General features: G+C 34.7%; 1 protein-coding gene across 5 annotated transcripts; it reads right to left on the bottom strand.

Annotated features, from left to right (window-relative positions):
* Positions 1-2,384: 2,384 nt before the first annotated feature.
* LOC131661243 (uncharacterized) lies at positions 2,385-8,099 on the bottom strand. 5 transcript variants are annotated; one of them, XM_058930703.1, is made up of 12 exons: positions 6,694-8,099; positions 6,123-6,185; positions 5,622-5,718; positions 5,483-5,526; positions 5,048-5,098; positions 4,802-4,918; positions 4,506-4,722; positions 3,949-4,017; positions 3,635-3,726; positions 3,405-3,481; positions 3,222-3,290; positions 2,385-2,961 (listed from the first exon to the last, which is right to left on the bottom strand). In XM_058930703.1, the coding sequence occupies exons 1-7, from the start codon at positions 6,742-6,744 to the stop codon at positions 4,603-4,605; spliced, it is 543 nt and encodes a 180-aa protein (XP_058786686.1). In that variant the 5' UTR covers positions 6,745-8,099; the 3' UTR covers positions 2,385-2,961; positions 3,222-3,290; positions 3,405-3,481; positions 3,635-3,726; positions 3,949-4,017; positions 4,506-4,602. The 5 variants fall into 5 exon arrangements, 2 of the variants coding, with proteins under 2 accessions (XP_058786686.1, XP_058786687.1); XM_058930704.1 differs by having other exon boundaries at positions 3,635-3,714; XR_009301158.1 differs by lacking the exons at positions 4,802-4,918; positions 5,048-5,098; positions 5,483-5,526; ... (1 more) ...; positions 6,123-6,185; positions 6,694-8,099 and adding exons at positions 3,827-3,850; positions 4,132-4,179 and having other exon boundaries at positions 4,506-4,595.
* Between the last annotated feature and the right edge of the window lie 12,955 nt (positions 8,100-21,054).

Here is a 21,054-nt window from a genome sequence, read left to right as displayed (position 1 = left end):
ATAGTCTCTTAAAAGCTCAATCTAATACATATCAAATTTATTATTTTGGCATTTAATTTTTTTTGGAAATAATTATTGAAAATAAATTTTATTTTTCAATTAAAAAATGTTTTAGAAAATTTAAAATCACATCACACTTGAACCATATATAATATTTAAAATATGTTTAATCAAACCCGTGCAACGCACGGGCCATAAATCTAGTTTCAATAAATTTACTCATGAACTAAAAAACTTTAAAATTTCAAAAAAATTATATTTTATTATAAATATCAAGAAAGAAGAGAAAAACTATGTAGTAAAAACTCAACGAGATAATAAATAATAATAAAAAACATTTCGTTTTTGCGTATTATTTTATTTTATAAAATAAAAAAATATTTTTAACTTTTATAATTATAGATAGATTAATTAGTATCATAATTATTTATTCTTTTTATAAGTATGCATTTAAATGATTTTTTGTAGTAAAATGATTTATTTTTTAATTGTATTCACAAATATAAAATTGTTATTTTAAAGTAATATTTATTGGCTAATATAACTAATGCCATAAATATTTTTATGCAATAATTTGTTTTTAATAATATAATCACCGCTATATTTATAGGTATTTATAGGATATAAAGATCTAGAGTTATATGAAACTAAATTATCAATAACAAATAAATAATGTTATTTACAACTAGTGTCTTACCCGTGCGTTCGCACGGGTACCCGTCGTTTTCGCACATTGTGATTGAGGAAAATAAAAGATGATAGAGAAAATGTTATTTTGTTCAATATAGATATTATTGTAGAAGTAAGTGTCCTAAAAACAAATGTGTAAAATATAGAAATTTCTTTTCAATAGGTTGGGCCAAAGTTTGAGATATATTGATTAATAAACATTATTTTCCCCTTAATATTCAATATTTCGATCAGTAACTTCATGTTCCCGTTAATATTGAATATTTTGATCAGTAACTCATGTTCTCGTTAATATTGAATATTTTATTCAGTAACTTCATGTTCCCGTTAATAGTCAATTTTTTGATTAGTAACTTCATGTTCCCGCTAATATTCATTATTTTGATCAGTAACTCTGTATTCCCGTTAATATTTCCAATTTGTTCCCGTTAATATTTAATATTTTGATTAGTAACTTCATGTTCCAGTTAATATTCATTATTTTAATCAGTAAGTTCGTGTTCCCGTTAATATTAATTATTTTGATCAATAACTTCGTGTTCCCGTTAATATTTCAAATTTGTTCCCGTTAATATTCAAAAAATTTATCAGTAACTTAATGTTTCTGTTAATATTCAAAAAAATTATCAGTACTTCATTTTATCGTTAATATTTAATATTTTGTCAATAACTTCGTGTTCCCGTTAATATTTATTATTTTGATATTCAATATTTTAATGAATAATTTTGTGCTTCCATTAATATTCAATATTTTGAATATTAACGGGATACCTGTGCATTTGCACGTGTACCAATGTCGTATGCTCATTTATTTTAAATGATTTATTTTTACATAAAAAAATAAATAAGATAGTTAAATAAAAATTATATGAAAAAATAAATATGAAGATACGAAAAAAAATTGATACGCTCATTTGTTCAAAAAATAGAATTAAAAATATATAAATCTATTAAAGAAACCATGTGTAGGAATTTTGATAATATATTTATCTATACAACTGAATTTATGGTTAATTTTGTTTGAAATTAAAAGGTATTTATCTACTAATAATTAAAATATATTTAATATTTTTTTAACATTTATGATAGTGATATAATCATTGTAAAAGGCAAACAGTACAACTCATGATTAATTTCTTCTAGTTATATTAAATATTTATAAAATTTAATATATTTAATATTTATTTATAATTCTTTATAGTTATACAATCATATTAAAATCAAAGAGTCAAACACTACAAACGATGAGAATATGATATGAAATGCCACCTTACATGTGAATGAGTATCTTGAGAGTATTGAAAATAGCTTATTAATTCAGCCCATAAGGATACCATTGGAAAAGCAAGTACAGTTAGTATCTCTAACTTAATGATTTTAGATAAAGCAGCCAACTAAACTAAATTCCAAACATTAAATATTCATAAGGTGATTCAAATGAATGAAAAAGCAAAAACAGCAAGGAAAATGGGAAAGTAACAAACTGAAGAAGATTATAATAATCTTTATACAAACCTGCCCCCAACCTCTTACATTTTTATTTTATTTATATATGACGTCTCCAAAACTCCAACCAACTGACAAAATATTTATAAAGCGTGGGTGGGTGGTTATAGATTTCTATTACATATTAGTCTCAAAATAAATCAACTGGAAAAAAACACCAAAATCAAACACATTTGAAAGATTTAAAGTTGTAATAAGGGAAGTTTTTATATATTTGTCATTGATTTTATTCAAAGGTGGTTGAATATTAAAATTTATTGAGGGTTCTTGCATATCCTTGACAAAAGGAGGCACTGTCTGCCGAGCACTCAAGACACGGTTGTAATCCCCTTCCATAAAGGATTGCTCCAACTCCACGGCATGCTTAATACAAGGATTCTCTAGAGTAGTGGCTGAAACTCGGTATGGAATTCAGCAATCCTATTCTGCACAAGTAGTCTCAACAGGTTAAGACCAAGTCTACTAAGAATGACGCCTAGCAAATGGTACTCCCATAGCACTCATTCCCATCATTAGTAGCAACAAAATCCGCTTCGGCTTCCTTCAAGTACCGAAGCGACCGGATCCCACATCCACAAAGAGCATCAAGAACACGCAAGCTTCCACTAACCTTCTTCTGCAATGAAGCAGCAAGCACGCCGAGGTCTCTTCCAGTAAAACTCTCTTGCCGATAAAATGCTCCCCGATATCAAAAACTTAACCACGTTCAGTTTGAAAACCATTTCCAGGAAGAGAATTACCGCATTGACACCGAAAGCGGTATTGCTGAATTTGAGGAGAAAAATGCAAATAAAAAGCAATAGTTAACAACATTGCGGCGGAAAACGATGACTCATAATTGAATACTCTTTGAATAAAATGTTAATTCCACTCCCAGATTACAATCATAACAAAATTCAAACCAAAATCAAATGTCAGAGTAGTATTACACATATCTATTACCTATTGAAAAAGGCAATATCTCTACCATTATATAATATTCAAAGGCCTTTTATAACCACTACTTAAGAGCTATCACTATTTACCTTCTTTCCTTGAAAGAGCTTTTTCAATTCCACACTTGTTAATACAGACAAATCCTTGTCTTCTTCAATCTGTTCATATACACAAATACACAACTCGTAAATATCGTTGCAACTCCGAGAGCTAATCTTAATGTCAATGCAAAGCACACATTTAAACTTCTAAATAAGAGTTAAAATAGAGACCTTGGATAGCTAAACCTGATGTGTATTCAAGGCCTAGAGCCATAGGAACAGCCACTGCATTTCCATCTTGCATGTACCTGTATTTAAGAAAGAATAGTTGAGTTGCCAAGTTATACTTTGGGAAAGAGGTTATGCAGTAAGAAATTACATTAAGCAGTCCTTCTAAACATAGTGTCCCGTTTGCCAATATGGTCAACAGTTGAGGAACAAAGTGCTTTTCCTCTCCCTACCTTCAGTGCAAATCCACAGTCCTATGTGACCAGTGTTGGCGAGTATCTTCTTACTTTATCCCAACAATTCGAGCCCCTTGCTGAGGGAATATCTAGCAGTGAAGCCAATGATGAAGCACGATTCTTTGTAGATTAAGTAAAACAATTTGTTACAAAATCTCAAAAAAAGATTAAGACAAACATTGTATTCACCTTCCTTGAGTCAGAAAAACACACCTCATATTGTTTTTCCAAAATCACACTTCAGTCAGAAAATGAGATGAACATCTCTTAAAAAAAGTTTCCATCATTTGGTGAAACCTATCATTGTTTACCTTATTTCCTTGAAAGAGCTTTTTCAATTCCACACTTGTTAATATAGACAAATCCATGTCTTCTTCAGTCTGTGCATAAACGCAAATACGCAACTCATCAATATTGTTGCAACTCCAAGAGCTAATCTTAATGTCAATGCAAATTACACATTTAAACTTCTAAATAAAAGTTAAAATAAAGACCTCAAATAAATGCACTAATCGAAGGAGAATTGTCCCGTGATCAAGTTCCTGCAACGTTATAATAGCATGGTGATTCTGGTAACATGTAAGAAGAATCAAATACTGAAAATGTTGTGGATGCTGTAATAGGAGCCAGATCAGATAGTAATCGATAAGTTCCTCATCGATAGGTCTGAATCTGCTAATGCCCAGAAACTTTTAAAATAAGACTTGCTCCAAAATCTGCTCAGCGGTTTAAAGCTCCCTAATACTTACCATGTGTAACAGATTATATGAACCACAATAATTTACAACTGACTTCAACCAAAAACACAAATCATTGTTGTCGCTAACAATTGTCCAGGGTAGAAAAAGTAATACACATAAATTCCTACCTCAACTGATACCGACTCAGCCAAATCCGCAAACACCGAATCAGGTTGTCCCCATTCACTCGTCACGACTTTCAACTCACATCTCTTAAACAAAACATCACCACGTCCTTCCATCATCAATAGTAGAATTTAGTTTCATAAGTGAAACCACAACACCTATCATTCTTGGACGTCCTTTTGGATCTCCAATTTTGAAATCCTTTGCAAGATGTCCCATCTGCCAGTGCCAAAACAGGTAAAGCTCATATGAAGCAGAAATTAGAAACAAAAAATTGTAAGTGATTCATAATAAGTACCTTGTAGATTGAGTAAATTGAGTAGTTATCTCCTAGCCTTTGATATAGTAGCCTTCTTAGAACCTCTATAGAATCTCCCTGTTGATCAAAAACTTGATATTCACGTGTTCTAATTTCCTACAAAATATGATAGAAAAACATTTGTTTTTAATAAATTATAAATTCAAGTAGCATAAATTTAACCGAAATGAAAGAAAGTTAAACAGTTAAATCAACAAAGAGCCAAAATTGGGATATCATTCATACCCGTAAAGGAAGATCAATGGGACTAAGAATTGGCCGTGCAGCAACATGGACCTGTGAATGGTATACTAAATTCATTAGTAGCCAGGATTGTTGCGACATGTTGTTCGTTAGGTGCAGCGGAGTCAGGAACAATGTAACAGCCGGCTTAGGTGCACATGAATCAGGAACCATGGTCACAGCCGGCTGAGGTGCGACTGAATCAGGAACCGCGATAACAGGTGCACCAGTTTCATAAGCCAAGCATGTGCCATACAAATCAAAACATAAAGCCTGTTGCCAACAACCACATACAGATCGAGCACAAAAAAACCCTAAGCTAACAAATCTACATAACTCTACACATGTACCTTCACACCTACACAAAATCAAACTAACAGTAAACAACAAAAACTTCACAATTGTTCATTGAGATCACCTAGATTTAGAATTCATTACCTCATTATTACTACTCCTTTTTGGTTTTGCAATTTTTGGTGTCCCTATTAAAACAAAAGAACATTTCAGACACTAACAACAAAAAGTATAGTAACAAAATTCATTCAACAATTCAATTGTCCATCTTTTTGTTATATACCTTCAAAGCTCTTTTCAAGGCTTCCAATTCTCTTGAATAGTTGATCAAAGTGTGGGTTGCAGTAAAGAACTCCCTCAAAATAATTATAGTTGCTCAACTGTATATACGTTAATTCATCAGCAAAAATATCTTATGAAATCCTATGAAAGAAAAGAATATTTTCTATGAAAGTAGACGACATTATCACTGTCAGTTTCAACCAATAGATAGACGAATTCGTAGAGTGCTTCCATATGTTAACCGAGGAGAGTGTGTACGCATGACCCTTTAATGGAAAGACAATATGAGATAAAAAGACAAATATGAAGTGTGGATGAGTAGGGAAATTATAGATTAAGACTTGCTCAAAAATCTGCTCAGCGGTTTAAAGCTCCCTAATACTTACCATGTGTAACAGATAAATCAACAAATAAGAAGAAAATAAAAGAGTGCACATACATAAGAAAGAGAACAATTCTCAGGAAGCTCAGCAAATAAGAAGAAAGATCCTTGAGGTATAACCTGTATTTTAAAACCCACCCCTGCAAGCAACTTGATGATATAATCTCTTTTCGATTCGTAATCCTGCATAGATGGAAACACCATGAAAAAATGAATGTCTATTTAGATTGACTTATCCGAGCTTATTCATTGACATAAGTACTTGTGAGATTATTTCAAATCAGTATAAGTTACAATAAAACCATAAAAAAGAGACTTTGTTGATGAAGCCGTCACCTATTTTATTTAAGTGCACTAAAACTCAATGCACAAAGAACAAATTCAGTATTAAAAAACAAATTCAAGTTAAAGTTCTTTTAAATGTTAGTATTAAAGATTATAACATAACAAAAGAATCAACTTGGTCACTCCACCGCAAAGCAAGTTGTTTGTTGAAACTGGAATGCATAAGCACATCCAATAGTCTTATCTTTAGAGAGCACACAAACCAAACTATTTCCTCAACAGGGAGTGATGGATTAAAAAGAAGACATCAGGTTTGTTAATCCCTGAAAAACGTCAATTTTAAATATATTTCATTCAAGGAATCACACCTCAAAATAGAGTATATAAGCATTTCAAGGAATCATACCTCAAAATAGATTGCTTTATCAGTAAGAGTGAGTTTTCCATGCCATGCCATACTATTCTCCCATTTCAAAACATGCTGTTTATTGTGGGCACCAATGCAGAAGATTTTCTCCTCTGCAAATTGAGGACACTCTGGATTCTGATACGACCTAAGAGCATTTGAATTTGAGATTCCAAAATGCAGTAGTTCTCCTTCTCAATTTCTTTTGTGATCCTTAACAGTTCCATGTCTGTTCTGAGTTGAGGATTATCCTCATGACAAATAACATTGTAAACAGCTTATAACGAATAACACTTGGATTAAACATAAAATTCAAATCATTAAGACCTTCAACCGCTGTAACACACAACTCCTATAGATCCATATCCAACAACAAATACAAAGAACAAAGAAATACAGAAACTCACCAGGAAGATTAACAGCGTAGCTTAAAACACTATAATGAAATCAACCCATGATTGAAAAGACTGTATAGTGAAATGATGAAACTACAACATTGCTTATCATAATAACTCAAGAATTTAACAGAGGAGTTAGAAAGCATTACATCATAGAAGTAAAAGGAAGTGAGAATCGGAAGCGAAAATCAAGATTGAACGCTTACCTGAGTTTTTGTTTCCGGAGTTCTCATCGTTTCGTCTTGGATTTGTATCATAGTGTGAAATTATGCAGAACCTTAGATAGCATCGGAGCCCCTTCCAAACGAATAATTTCACCAATGAGATTATCACGACCAACACGCACCAATTCATACATAGCGACCTCATTCATACTATCTGCCACCACGACAGGTCCAGATACCTGTTCATTCCGCAAAATTCAACCGATCAAAAACACATCAGTAAGAAGATTTATCACATTCAAATCATCAATTAAATCAGCATCAACAAATCACAACAATAGCAATCAAATAAACCAATTGAACAGCAAAATAACTGAACAAATAAACAGCAGAAAAGGAGGAATAATTGATGAACAATTGTTAGTCCTAAACCAAAACACAAATTAAACGATGTAATTGATGACTCGAAGGAAAAATAAGAAAAATTCAGAATACATAAAACAGTGTGTAACGATCTATCGATCGATAATACATAAAGAGGAATAAGAAAGCTTCAAAGGAGTGCAGAATCGAATCTTTGGAAATGAATCGGAACAGAAAAAGTGAGCGGTTTTCCGGAGAAGGAGAGTGGAGGCGCCGTCGTTTTGGTTGGAGAGGGAGAAAGGAGACTCGTTCGGAAAGATGGAGAGACCCGGGTGTGAAAGAAAAAAATTATGTGGAAACCGTTTCGGAAGAAGAGGAGAAATCCTTTTGGAAGAGAAAGAGAATAGTTAGTAATGCAATGTGAGAAGTGTAGCCGCCAAAGCTGATGTGGATTTTTTAGGGAATAGATGCTGATGTGGATAGCCTAAGAATTTCTCAAATGGTAGACTTTTCTTATATTGATAGATAATAAGTTTATATTAAGAAATCTTGTTTCCATAACAATGTTCTACTGCTATCATACAGAAGGGTCAATCAAGAGGAGTGACTGAGTGAGTGGTGGATGGATTTTTTCATAAGCTACACAATAAAACGAAACAATGTCAGTGTGAACTTGTTAGCATCCTAAGTAGTAAAAATCATGTCAACAACAAAACTTAATCACTAAAAAGGCATGCATTCCTCAAATTATCTCTCTCTATCAAATAGCCAAGTTAACGCAAAATCCCTATTTATATTTGAAAATGTTGCATATACTATGAATATATTCAATGGAGAATTTGTTTAACACAGAACAAAGATAATAGATGCAAAAAAGCTTCATCACTCTCTATCAAAGGTGGACTGAATATGTAATATCGAAGAATCAATATGCAGTCCATAGCTCCATTAGGTGTTGCCACATGAAGGAGGGCCTCTTGAGTTTGTTGCAGCAGGGGAATAGTAAATACAGTGGTGTCCACACACCAAATCCAAACAATGAAATGTCTGATTATAGAAAGCATAATGCTGAATCTGTAAATTGATGATACTATAATAGAATGCAAAGAGTTTAGATAAGGCTTTTCATCCACCATGGATCTCTCAAAATATACCATGAAATATATTGAAAACCACCTTGAGAAAATACTCAAGTCCCCCTTGATCTGAATACATGAAAGAAAAACTTGTACACTAACAAAAATGAATAAAGTGATTCAATAAGTAGCGCCGACATAAACCAAATCGTGTTGTAGCTTCAATCGAGTTATAAGAGATTTATTTCCTTGTTGGAATAAATACAGTCTTCACTTGAAATATGAACAAATTGCGAATAAGAGATTTCCCTGTTGCTTCTACTCAAACCACAAGCCTGCCACATTCCTCAAACTTAGTAATTATTATGGATACATTCATCTGGCAAAAAGATGTTATAGATAGGAGAGAGAGAAAAAATATGCCACCTTAACTAACTTATCATTCCCACAAGTTACACTGCAAATTTGTTTGTTCGAATACGAAAATGTCAAATCATTAACAACATCGACATGAGCATCAATCATGCAAGACATGATTCTACATGGTAGTGACATGCATGTACATTGTAGTCTCATGAGATTACTAATTATCTTGGAGGATGAAAACTATATTGCCATACCTGTTCTGGTTGCTTGATAGACGTTCCCATTTGTCACTATTAATAAACAAAAGCATAAAAAAGAAAAAGACCTACAACATTAGAGTATGAAGATCAAACTAACTTGTGATGAGTATTGATGCAATGAATAAAAATAATGATAGGTTACGAACACACCATTAATGTCTCAACATACCATTTAAAATAGAACAATCTCATCCAACCTTGTTTATCACAATGGACTCGAAGAGGGAGATACTGATAAAGATGTGATCATTCTTGTGTGATCTCTGAATAAGGGGATTACAAATGATGTTAGTCAAATAAATACTACAAAAGTATATATATATCAGGTGGGTATTTTACCTTGGACTCCTTGTTGCACGTGAAGCTGCAATAACTGACTTTGTTGCATAGTCTCCATCAAGTGATGTTAACTTCTTCGATTGGAATGAAACTTTAAAACATGATGCAAAATAGACAAATAATTAGAAAGTGCAAACCAGCTCAGCAATATTCAGTATCATGCTCAATATCATGTACTCCTACATCTTCAATCGACCTAACCTCAAGACAGCGGGAAAAAAGACAACCTAGTGCTATAAAGTTGCCGATGTGTCCTGACAAGTTATCGTCATACTTTATAATGATTATTTATAACCATGAGTTGAAAGCAGTCTTTTAAAAACCGGGCCGGACATCAAACTGGTGAAGGTACTGGGTCACTGATTTATTGGTCGAACCACTGGGTCACTGGTCGAACCGCATGACTAAACCGGGTTAAACCGGATAACTCGGTTGAATAGACCGGTCGTTATAACAAAATTATATAGGTATAAAATCTGTCGAACCGGATGATTCAGTCTCTACAAATATTACTAGCACTTAAATTTTTTCAAAAATATAATATCACAAGTTCATAATTTAAATTCAAATTTTAAACATAGGTATCACACATAATAAAATAGTACAAAATTACCATGTTTAATTGCAAACAAAGTTTAATCGCAATATAATATAATTGAATAATTTATAGCAAAATAATTTCATTGTCTACTAAATTTAATTTCAAGAAAGGAAAAATTATTTTAATGTTGGGATCTCCTTCTTCAATAGCAAAATCATCGATAACAAAACCAACCGTATATGTAATATTTTTTTAAAATTTTTATTTTATTTATTTTATTTTTTATTTTTATTTTATTTTAATTATTTTAATTTTTCATTAAAATAATTAAAATGACGTCGTTTTAATTTTTTAAAATAAAAAAAATAGAAAAATAAAAAAATGTATTTAAACCGCCGGTTTTTCCGGTTTACACCGGTTTTGACCGGTTCGCACCGGTTCAATAACATTTCCGATCCAGCTATTGAACCAGACCGATTACCTGACCGGTTCCTGGTCCGACCGGCAGGTCCGGCCCGGTTTTTAAAACTATGGTTGTAAGTATGTATGCAAGTTTTAAAAGAAAATAAATAACGTCAAACACTTTACTGCTGCTCGGCTTCCATCAAACATGTAAGAGGAAAAATCTCTGGTTGCAGCTCATGTTGCTGATTGATCTCTAATGAAGGGGTGCTCTAGTAAATTATGGGATGTTGGGCGAGCTAATGGGTCCCGCTGTAAACATAACATAATGAAATTCTTCGCATCATTTGACAGATGCTTTGAAATTTCAGGCATATCTTTGTTGTTTCCAATTTTAAATATGGTAGCTACCTGTCAATAGAATATACAAACATTTTTAGTCCTTCATACTCATTATTAAACACGATCATACATATAAGGAGATAGCTGTTAAATATTCAATATCTTAACCATTCATACTCACTCCACAGAGGCTTCGACGCTGCCATTTCATTAAGTGTGCATCCTAAGCTCCATATATCAACTGGAAGGCTATAGCCATTTGTGTTCATGACAACCTAAGAAAGACAACATTGGAATAAAATACATATGGTGAGATAGAAGAAGAAGGAAGAATGTGCTTACTTCAAAAGAAAATTCATGAATAAAAAAGAGAAAAAATCTAACATATACAGAAAATCTAACATAAACAAATTTGCCACCTATGAATTTGGAGTAACAATAACTAAACAAATTCCAAAATAACTTGGTTTAAAATCATACTCAGAATTATGAAACTAACCAATTTGGAAGTGCACCATCGTCATAATATTTATGGGGATCCTCCAAAATCTAACATATAAGAAATTGGGAAAATGAGCATATTATGACGATATTAGTATAAATTAGAAAATTAAGGAACTAACTCAAGCATAGTTCAATGTAGTATCAATCATCTCAGAAAGCAGGTATGAACCTTAAGAATAAAATCAGTTTAAGAATTCTTAATTTTACTCCGTCACAACTTTGAAACCCCAAACTCTCAACTTGGCCATCTTTGAGTTCGTATCCAAGCTGAAACAACAGATACAACTGTAATACGGTTAGATAACTGACTTTTAGAAATATTGCGGATAGCAAGAGTCGCCACCAACTTTTATTTTATCCAATTTATAGAAAGGTTAAAAGAACAGAAAAAAACCTTTTTAAAATACTTTGAGTTCGGGGGGTAAGTTATACAAATGAAAGGTGTAAGCACCCTTTGTATCCATGGTTATCCATGGGCTCTTAATTGCTTAGCTCACTTTTGTTTGTTTGAATTGTTTGAAAGTAAGTGTAGTGTGTGAATAGTAAACTTTGTTAAGGACTTTAGCTTGTAAATAAGCGTAGCCTTGTTTGAAAGTATTTGAAAATTAGTGGGAAAAAGATAGTTCTGAATTTTGAAAGGAGCAAGCATTTAAGAGCACCTACCCTAAGTTTGAAAGAAAGGTTCTTTTAGCTTTTCAAGGTGAAAGGGCTATCCATACCATAAGTGGGTGGGAAGTCCTTTCATTAGATGTGGAAGGGGCATCGAAGATTATCGTTCGCCATAAAACTGTCCCTACCATGTGGAAGTAGGTAGTCTTTAGGGAAGGATAGAATAGTTATTTAATCTTTTAGGCAACATGCAAGGATACCTTAGCAATTGGGACAATCATCATGTTTTTCCGAGGCAGCATCGAGGGACTAGATCTTATGACGATTTCAAAGAATTAAGGCAACCTTTGCTTTAGGTATCCTCGGAATCGAGAGACTTGACTATTTTGAAATTCAAAAGGCAACAGGCAACAAGGCAACAAGAAGGGTTACCCCAAAGGTGTGTGGGTGCACAATCAAGTGATTCAATTCAGTTATATTTATCTTATAATTTAGGCAAACTAAATTTATTAGCAAGCTTGCACTCCCTAGATTACTAACCATGCAGTTAAAAAAATAGTTATATTGTACGGATATTTAAAGGCAGAAAATAAACCTACAACTATTACAAGGCAGGAAGAATGGAGCGCGAAAATAAAAACCTAACTATTACAAAAAAAAACCTTGCAAGCCTATACATATTTTCTAGAATTTAAATGGCAGAATTTAAATAAATTAAAATAAAGGGAATAACTTAAATAAATAAGTAACTAAATAAATGAGTAAAATAAAAAGGCATGCGACAATCAAGGGAATATGAGATGAGAATATCGCTGAAATTACAGTTAATAAAACTAGAGGTAAAAATATAAGCCTAAAAATGCTAGCCTAAAAAATGGACGAGAACACCAACCCTAATTCATGGGCAACAACCTTGTGGCTAAAAACCTAAGCCTACAGTTAATAGACAACACCTACCTTGAGTTATCTATGGTTTTTGAAGTTTGAAGGCTAAACCTAAAATTAATTATAAACCTAATTAATTAAAATTAGTAAATCTAATTAATTATCTAATTGTTAAATAAAACCTAATTAAATTATTAAACCTAATTAATCATCTAATTATTAAATAAAACCTAATTAAATTATTAAACCTAACTAATCATCTAATTATTAAATAAAACCTAATTAAATTAGTAAGTCTAAATTAATTAAGTAAACTAATCCTAAAAATAAATAGATAAACAAAAAAGGTTTTGTTGTGTTTTATTATTTTTTTGAAAAAAGAAATCAAAGAAAAGAAACTAAATAAATAAAAGCTAATAACAATAATAAAGAAATAAAGAACTTGGCGCAGTTATCCAGTGTGGTACGATCCTGAAGGTGTATGGTAGGGAAGCGCGTCCTAGGCCTTCGGATTTGATTACTGCATCGATCCATTGGCCAGTATTGCTGGTGCGTCACACGTGCACATGAGATGAAAGTACCGGATCTGCCAACCAAAATACATAAAAGAAAAAAAAATTGTGTAAAGAGCCATGGTTCGAACCCAGGCTTGTTAAGACTCTTGATTGCTTCAAGCCACCAATTATGCTGCGTTAATACGTTGTAAATTAAATGATCAGAAAAAGTTAAATAAAAATAAAAGTGAATGGAATTTATAACTCAGTCAACGCCTGGGCCCTGTGGATGTGTGACATCCAATAGAAGTGGAGAGAGAATTCAGTCAGAGTTGATCAGCCACACACATAACTCCACGCGTGATGGGAATAGGAGAGAGAAGGAGATTCGCTGACCAACCACCCAAATCATCACACGTGCCACGGTCAACGGTCCAAGTTTCCAGTCTTCATCTTCAACCTCCGCACCTGCGGATTTTCTTGCGGGCATAGCTGTGAATTTACCTGCGGATTTTTCCGCAGGTTTTTTTCTTCATTCTTGCAATTTGAAACCTGCCATGAAAATGTTAACCAATCCCAACACTTACCCATATCCACTATTTGGGATGTTCTGAATCCATTAAGGGCGTCGTACAAGGCTAAAACGACCTGGAACAAGGAGAACGAAGGTTTGCACCATCGGAGCCCTAACAATGGTGTCTTTGTATCCTTGCGTAGAAGCTTCGATCTAAAGGTATGGATCTGCTCTAAATCACGCCCAGAACTCACAAAAACCACCAAATTCCATTAATACATTAACATGCATACAAAACAAAAAATTAAGAAACATGTGAAAATATGAACAAGGAGATATGAGTACTACGTGATATGAGACTCGTGCATTAGTCCATACTTACTCTACTTTACCCCAGAAGGAGAAATATGGCTTTGGTTTGAATCAAAAGTGGTTGTTTTTTCCACAATCTCGTAGCCCTAGTTTGTGAAATTTTTGAGACTTTTGAGTGTGTTCTTGGAGGCTCGAATTCGTGTCCTAATGCTCTGATCATGTGGCATATATATAGTAGAGGATATTAGGTTAAACCATTTTGGAAAGAATCCATTCACAAATTATAAAAATATTGATTTAAAAATTTGCATTCAATCTTTATTTATTTGGTTCAATCTTTCTCCAATCAAATAAAACTCAATAATTCGTGGCAATTGGATTGGATGCCTTGGATAACTTGAGGAACAATATTAGAGCTTAAAAACTTGGGCCCATTTGCAAGAAAGTTCATTTTGAAGCTTATTTGCTTCACATTTTTCACCCAAAATTGTCCAACTTTAACAAGGCATATCTCCCTCAATTTTAAAGATATGGAAGTGTTCTAGGACTTATTGGAAATCCCAAGATGTCCTCTACAAGCCATTTTGGAACCTTTTTTGCATTTGAGGATTTTATCTTGATGATATGGCTTCTGAGAAAAAACTACTTTTTGCAAGCTCCTAGGAGGATTTGTAATGTATTGGCTCATATCTCTCAAATGATGCATTTTTGGCCTTGTCTTTAGAGACACAAAGTTGCAGATAATTCAATTTCCTTCAAAATAGGCTTTGGTTGGGAAATTTCTGATATTCCATGTGAAAGTTATGGCTGGTCAAAGTTCAGATGACTTTAGGTCAAAAACCCTAATTTAGAAACTTTTGAGTTTTGTTGATTTCAGAGCTTTTCTTGATGAATCATGATCAAAACTTTATCAAATGATGAATGTTACTTCAAAATGTTGATGTTGACCAAAAATCAGGAGTTTTGACTGTAATTTGACCATAGTTGACTTTTAGGTCAAAACGATCGACTGTTGACCATTTGAGCAGTTGACTGAGCAATCTTATGAATCAGAGCTTGAAAATGGCGTGAGGACCCTTTGAAGCATATGAGAGGCCATGGGATCCATTTGAGGTCTTAGAGCTCGATTTTACTTTAAGAGAATCAAAACCCTAGTTGTGGGTTGATTGTTTAAGAGATAAGTGAGTGTGCCCAATTCTTGCATATGCTTGAGTAACTGAAGATCATATGAGTCAAGATATATTGAAATATGATGGGAAAATTCTGGGGTATGACAGCTGCCCCTGTTCAATCTTCTCAAACCTGAAGATGTAGATTGGCTTATGTGTCTGTCGAAATCTGAAGGTGGAAGAGGATTGAACACTAGAATACCAAGAAATTTGCCCTTGCTGATGTAGGGACCTTTTCTGGAGATGGGCTTAAAGATGCCATCAGTTGATGTGTTGACGTGTGTTAGAATGAGTCGTACGTTAGACTGTATTTGTGGTGTCATAACTAAGTTGTTGGCTCGATTGCCCTGAGCGTCGGGATCATATAAGTGAATTGATTGAGAGGGTTTGAAAGATGCCATCTGGATGTTGGGAGTATGAAGTGGGCTTAAAGATGCCACCTGACTCGATAGGTTGAAATTCAGAATGAGTCGTACGTGAGACTGTATCTGAAAGGATATACTTAGGATGAGTCGTACGTTAGACTGAATCCACTGTATTGATGAATGTTAAAATAAGTCGTACGTTAGGCTGTACTTTAGGACGATTCATACGTTAGAATAGGTACAATTGCATCGATAGATGTCTTGAAAATCCGTACGTTAGGCTGTAGGATAGGTCGTGCGTTAGACCAGGTCTGATTGCATCGTAGATGTCTAGAGAGCCGTATGTTAGGCTGAAAGATGGGTCGTACGTTAGACCGGATCCAATTGCATTGATAGTTGTCGGAATACACCATACGTCAGGTTGTATCCTAGGATGAGTCGTACGTTAGAATGGATCCTTTGTATTGAGAAGTACCAGAATGAGCCGTACGTTAGGCTGTATTTGAGCTTAGATGTATTGAGAAGTGTTTGTTGGAGGTCGATCGTGTCAGCACCGTTCGTAGTAACTGAATTAGACCTTGGAAGGATGACCGTGTCTACACCGTTCGTGATGATAGAATTAGATCTTTGAATGTCTCTTGATTATCTCTGAACTATCTCTGGAGAATACCCGGAACTAAGTATCAGAACTAAATCATTGTCTTGATTATCTCTGAACTATCTCTAGAGAATACCCGGAACTAAATATTAGAACTAAATCTCTGTCTTGATTATCTCTGAACTATCTATAGAGAATACCCGGAACTAAGTATCAAAACTAAATAATTATCTTGATTATCTCTGAACTATCTCTTGAGAATAACATGGTTTATGCTATCTGAAGTATATTAGTGATTTTCTTGATTGAGAAAATAAATCTCTATATCATTAAGATTTTGATGTCTAATCTTGTTTTGAAGATGCTCAACAGAGGATTTATGATTTCTTCTTGGGGGTGAGAGCCATTTGGATGATTGATCCTTGATGCACCCTGACTTGGGATAGGAGATTTGAATAACCTCGTTTAGAAAAAACAGAAGTATCGGACAACCGACAGTGCTGAAGATGTAAACTCTGTTGGGGAACTAAGTATCTATCGGGAAGAGAACATTGGAGATATCTTCTTGAGGATAACTTTGTGGGGATATGATCCTTGTGAGCTTGGCACTGTAGGAAACCATGGATGCCTTGAATATTGCCCCCAGTGATTATAGCACTTGCCATTCCTGGACTCGTATTGATTGAGGCACCAATGAGTATTGGTCGAAGTGTCAACTGGACTTGCCTAGATTTGCCCCTACTAGTAGGGATTTTGGAAAGATTTGCCTCGCGAGGGCTTTTATGAGATGTGTACTATAGGTGACATGCCCCTAGTAATCATAGGCTTAGGACAATGCCCCATATTGGCTGGGAAGTAGCTTAAGACGCACCTGGGTGTATGCCCCTGATTGTTTGGCATCCTTGAGAGATTCTCGGAATCTTGACCTGATTGCCCCAGATCGATCGGATAAACCATGCCATGCCCCCTTGTATACGTAAGAGACGTTGCTTCTGAAGTGATATGTCTATCGGGACAACTTTTGGTCATTAGTTGTACCCTGTGTAAATTCTTCCTGATGCTAACATTTGAAATTATGTAGCAAGATATGTTTAATAATGAATTCATGAGATGCAATGCATATGTATGTCTTGTTTTTTTTATAAAAAAAAAAAACATAAAAAAGGAGATGTAAAAGCGTGATGTTTATAAAAACGTGATGTTTGTAAAAACAAGATATCAACTTAGCATTTATGGCAAACCTTAAGGAGTCAGGATACCTTTTTGGTGACCGTATGCTTTTCGAACTAACCATGCTTCATTTAGGACTTTCAAGGGTTGTAACGTGGCTTGGTTCACGGTTTAAGAAACAAAGGATAACGACTCAAAGTTTATTTGTACCCATCTCAATCTTCATGACGTTCTTCGATCCTATGCTTAGTTAACCTTGCGTTTAAGCCTTAGCAAAGCTGGAAGTTGTAACATTGATATTTGATGATGGTTAAAGTAACAGAAGTTTAATTTGGACCGGCAGTCATCCTTTTTGTAATATTTTTTTGTCGAGGATTTGTGGCAACCTCCTTTTTTGACTTTGTTATCCCTAACTTTTGTCTGAACTGTTTATTTTGAGATTACAGCCATCAGGATGTTTTTATTTTTGATAAGTCTCCTTCATAGGTTTTGACTTAACAGTTTTTTTTCTTCTTCTTTTCGGTGGATATTGACTGTCTGACTTAATGGTTGCGGGGACCCATCATTATTTGTGTAAATAACGGCTAGTATAATTGAGTTAACTGAGTAACTACCCTGCCCCAGGTTATGATTAAAGGGTTTAATCTGTACGTGAAAGAAACTTCTACTCCTTAGGCTCAAAGGGGTTGACGAGGGATTAACATCCTTATATCTCCACTATTTAGGAATTGAAACAATGCCAGTACATCGTCAGCATAGTCCGTTCAAAAGCATTACTGTATGAGGTTGTGGTATCATTTTCGTCATCCTCCCTTAAAAGGCATACAACTTTAGCAAGAGTTGTGTATCACAAAACATATGCAAAGTAAAGATGCAGTTTAAATGAGTGATAACAAGATAATTTATTCAAGACAAACATATGCAATGCACTGATGATGATGATTATTAAAACAGATGATGTCTATCATAAGTCGAATGTTTAAACAAACGGGATAGAATTTGCAAACGAAAGTAAAGTTAATGAACCAATAGTCCATCCTTCTAGACCTTAATCAGTCTTGTCATGATTAGGCATGGGAACAGTGATCACTACAAGAATCTTGAGCTCAATTTTGCCAGCATCGATCATGTCTTGGATCTTAATCTTTAATGCCCAACAGCTATTAGTGTCGCGCCCGGGACTATTGGAAGGGTATGCACACCTTGCACTAGGATTATATCGAGGAGAGGAAGTGTTGGGCTTCACAGGAGGATCCCTCGCGGTAATCAAGTTGCCTTTAGCAGATGTTACATTGCCTGATCTAGTGAATTGATGCTTAGGTGCATCTGGCTTGCGTCGTTGTTGTGGAACTGGTGTAGAGATCAAAACTGCCCCAACAGATTGGTTGCGTTCATTACGACCCTTTTGATTGTGCACAACATTAGCCATATGAGTTTCCTCAGGTGAATTGAAATCAATGATCTTGTCATCGATTAAGTCTTGTATCTTATGCTTCAATGGTCCACAATCCTTTGTATCATAACCAGGACTATTCGAATGATAAGCATATCTTGCATGATACTTGTACCCAGGAGCAGGATCGGTAGGAGATGAATATGGAGGCAATGGGGTTATCAAGTTCTGATTGAGCAGTTGTTGTAGAACTCGAGACAGCGACATGTGCAACGGAGTGAATGAACGCTTAAGTTTGAGATTCCAATTACCATGACCACCTTGCTGCCTATGTTGATCCCTCTCCTTCTTGATCAGAAGTTTCTTCAATTCTTCTTGCCCCTTGGACAAGTTAAGGATCATCTCTTGGAATTGGTTATTCTGAGTCTGAAGATTTTTGACTAATTGCTCGAGATTCATGATGCTGAAATAAACAGCGAGGAAGGATGAGAAACCCGTCATAGGAAACCTGTTACGCGATGTTATGAATGCAGATTCAATGTTTTCAAGGATCTTTAGTAAATTTAGTTTGCGACATTAGGAAATGATTGGTCACCGCTTCGTCTGAAGAATCTTGGTCTTTGTCTTTGAATGTCCTTCTTTGAGACTCAAGCTCACCATATCGAGTGGGTCATCGCCTCCGATTCGGGATACCTATTTTTCTGAATTTGAAGGCCCCCGGCTAGAGGAAAATAAATCCTCTTGTCCCTTGATAAGTATTGTGTCTCTGATTTGGAAGAAAAATGGCAAGAGGAAAGTAAATCCTCTTGCTCCTTGATTAGGAATTCAGTCCTTGATAAGAGCACCTGAAATTGTGCGCCCTAAATCCCTAAGATCCTTGAAAGAGTTAGTTAATATGTTATGTCATGATGTCATGATGTTATGCAAATGCAATCCATCAGGCAAAGAAAAAGACATTTAGGACAAGTAAGTCCCACGGTAACACCTGCATGGAAATCAAAAGGTTAGCAGCATACACAAGCAAGTCACACAAGTGTCCTTATGTTTAGAGGCTCGCATGAAGTTTGACTAGGTAACTACCCTTCCCCAATAGGTACTTATAAGGATAAGGATGAAATCACCAACAGGTTCTACAAAGTTACCCAGAATTGTCAGTCCTTCTAAAGCACCCTCGAACATGATACATACATACCATGCAATGATACTTTGAGAAAGAACCTATCTGAGTTGTAGTATCGGGTAGCGACTATGCCCTCAACATACATCGAGAATAGTCCCCCCACTACGTTCCTAAAGGCCAATATGGGTTAAAGGTAACTAAAGGTCCTTAAGCTCTAACTCACCCACAGATATCCACACGAACCTCCCTCATACAAGAGAAGCATGCAAACACCCATAGAGGCCTAACTTAAGCGTGAACTCTCATATTGACCAATCCTCCACATACATGAAGGAGGTCGCCATGATTATGCCACTTCCTATCTCAAGGTGCACTCGAATTCGGGTATAGGATTCATCTTCCATTCAATTTCCAAAACAACCCTGAAAAAGTAAAGCAAGCAAAACAAACATTAAGTGATCCTAAACTTTAAGGTAACCCCTCTTTTATAAATGTCCCCAGCAGAATCGTCAATTATGTAATACGGTGGGAGAACTGACTTTTAGAAATGTTGCGGATAGCAAAAGTCGCCACCGACTTTTATTTTATCCAATTTATAGAAAGGCTAGAAGAACAGAAAAAAACCTTTTAAAAGACTTTGAGTTCGGGGGGTAAGTTATACAAAGGGAAGGTGTAAGCACCCTTTGTATCCATGGTTCTCCATGGGCTCTTAATTGCTTAGCTCACTTTTGTTTGTTTGAATAGTAAACTTTGTTAAGGACTTTAGCTTGTAAATAAACGTAGCATTGTTTGAAAGTATTTGAAAATTAGTGGGAAAAGATAGTTTTAAATTTTGAAAGGAGCAAGCATTTAAGAGCACCTACCCTAAGTTTGAAAGAAAGGTTCTTTTAGCTTTTCAAGGTGAAGGGGCTATCCATACCATAAGTGGGTAGGAAGTCCTTTCATTGGATGTGGAAGGGTCATCGAAGATTATCGTT

This window comes from Vicia villosa, linkage group LG3, assembly GCF_029867415.1.
Source record: "Vicia villosa cultivar HV-30 ecotype Madison, WI linkage group LG3, Vvil1.0, whole genome shotgun sequence".
Taxonomy (NCBI): Eukaryota; Viridiplantae; Streptophyta; class Magnoliopsida; order Fabales; family Fabaceae; genus Vicia; species Vicia villosa.
Note: the sequence above shows the minus strand (reverse complement) of the source record. Positions and strands in the feature narration are given on the sequence as shown.

Excerpts from the sequence above, each read along its gene's own strand:
- LOC131661243 (XM_058930703.1), bottom strand. The coding sequence starts at position 6,744 with ATGGCATGGCATGGAAAACTCACTCTTACTGATAAAGCAATCTATTTT. Across the intron at positions 5,719-6,122 it reads GGGTGGGTTTTAAAATACAG|TTGAGCAACTATAATTATTT; the intron begins GTTATACCTCAA and ends ACGTATATACAG. Across the intron at positions 4,919-5,047 it reads CCATTGATCTTCCTTTACGG|GAAATTAGAACACGTGAATA; the intron begins GTATGAATGATA and ends CATATTTTGTAG.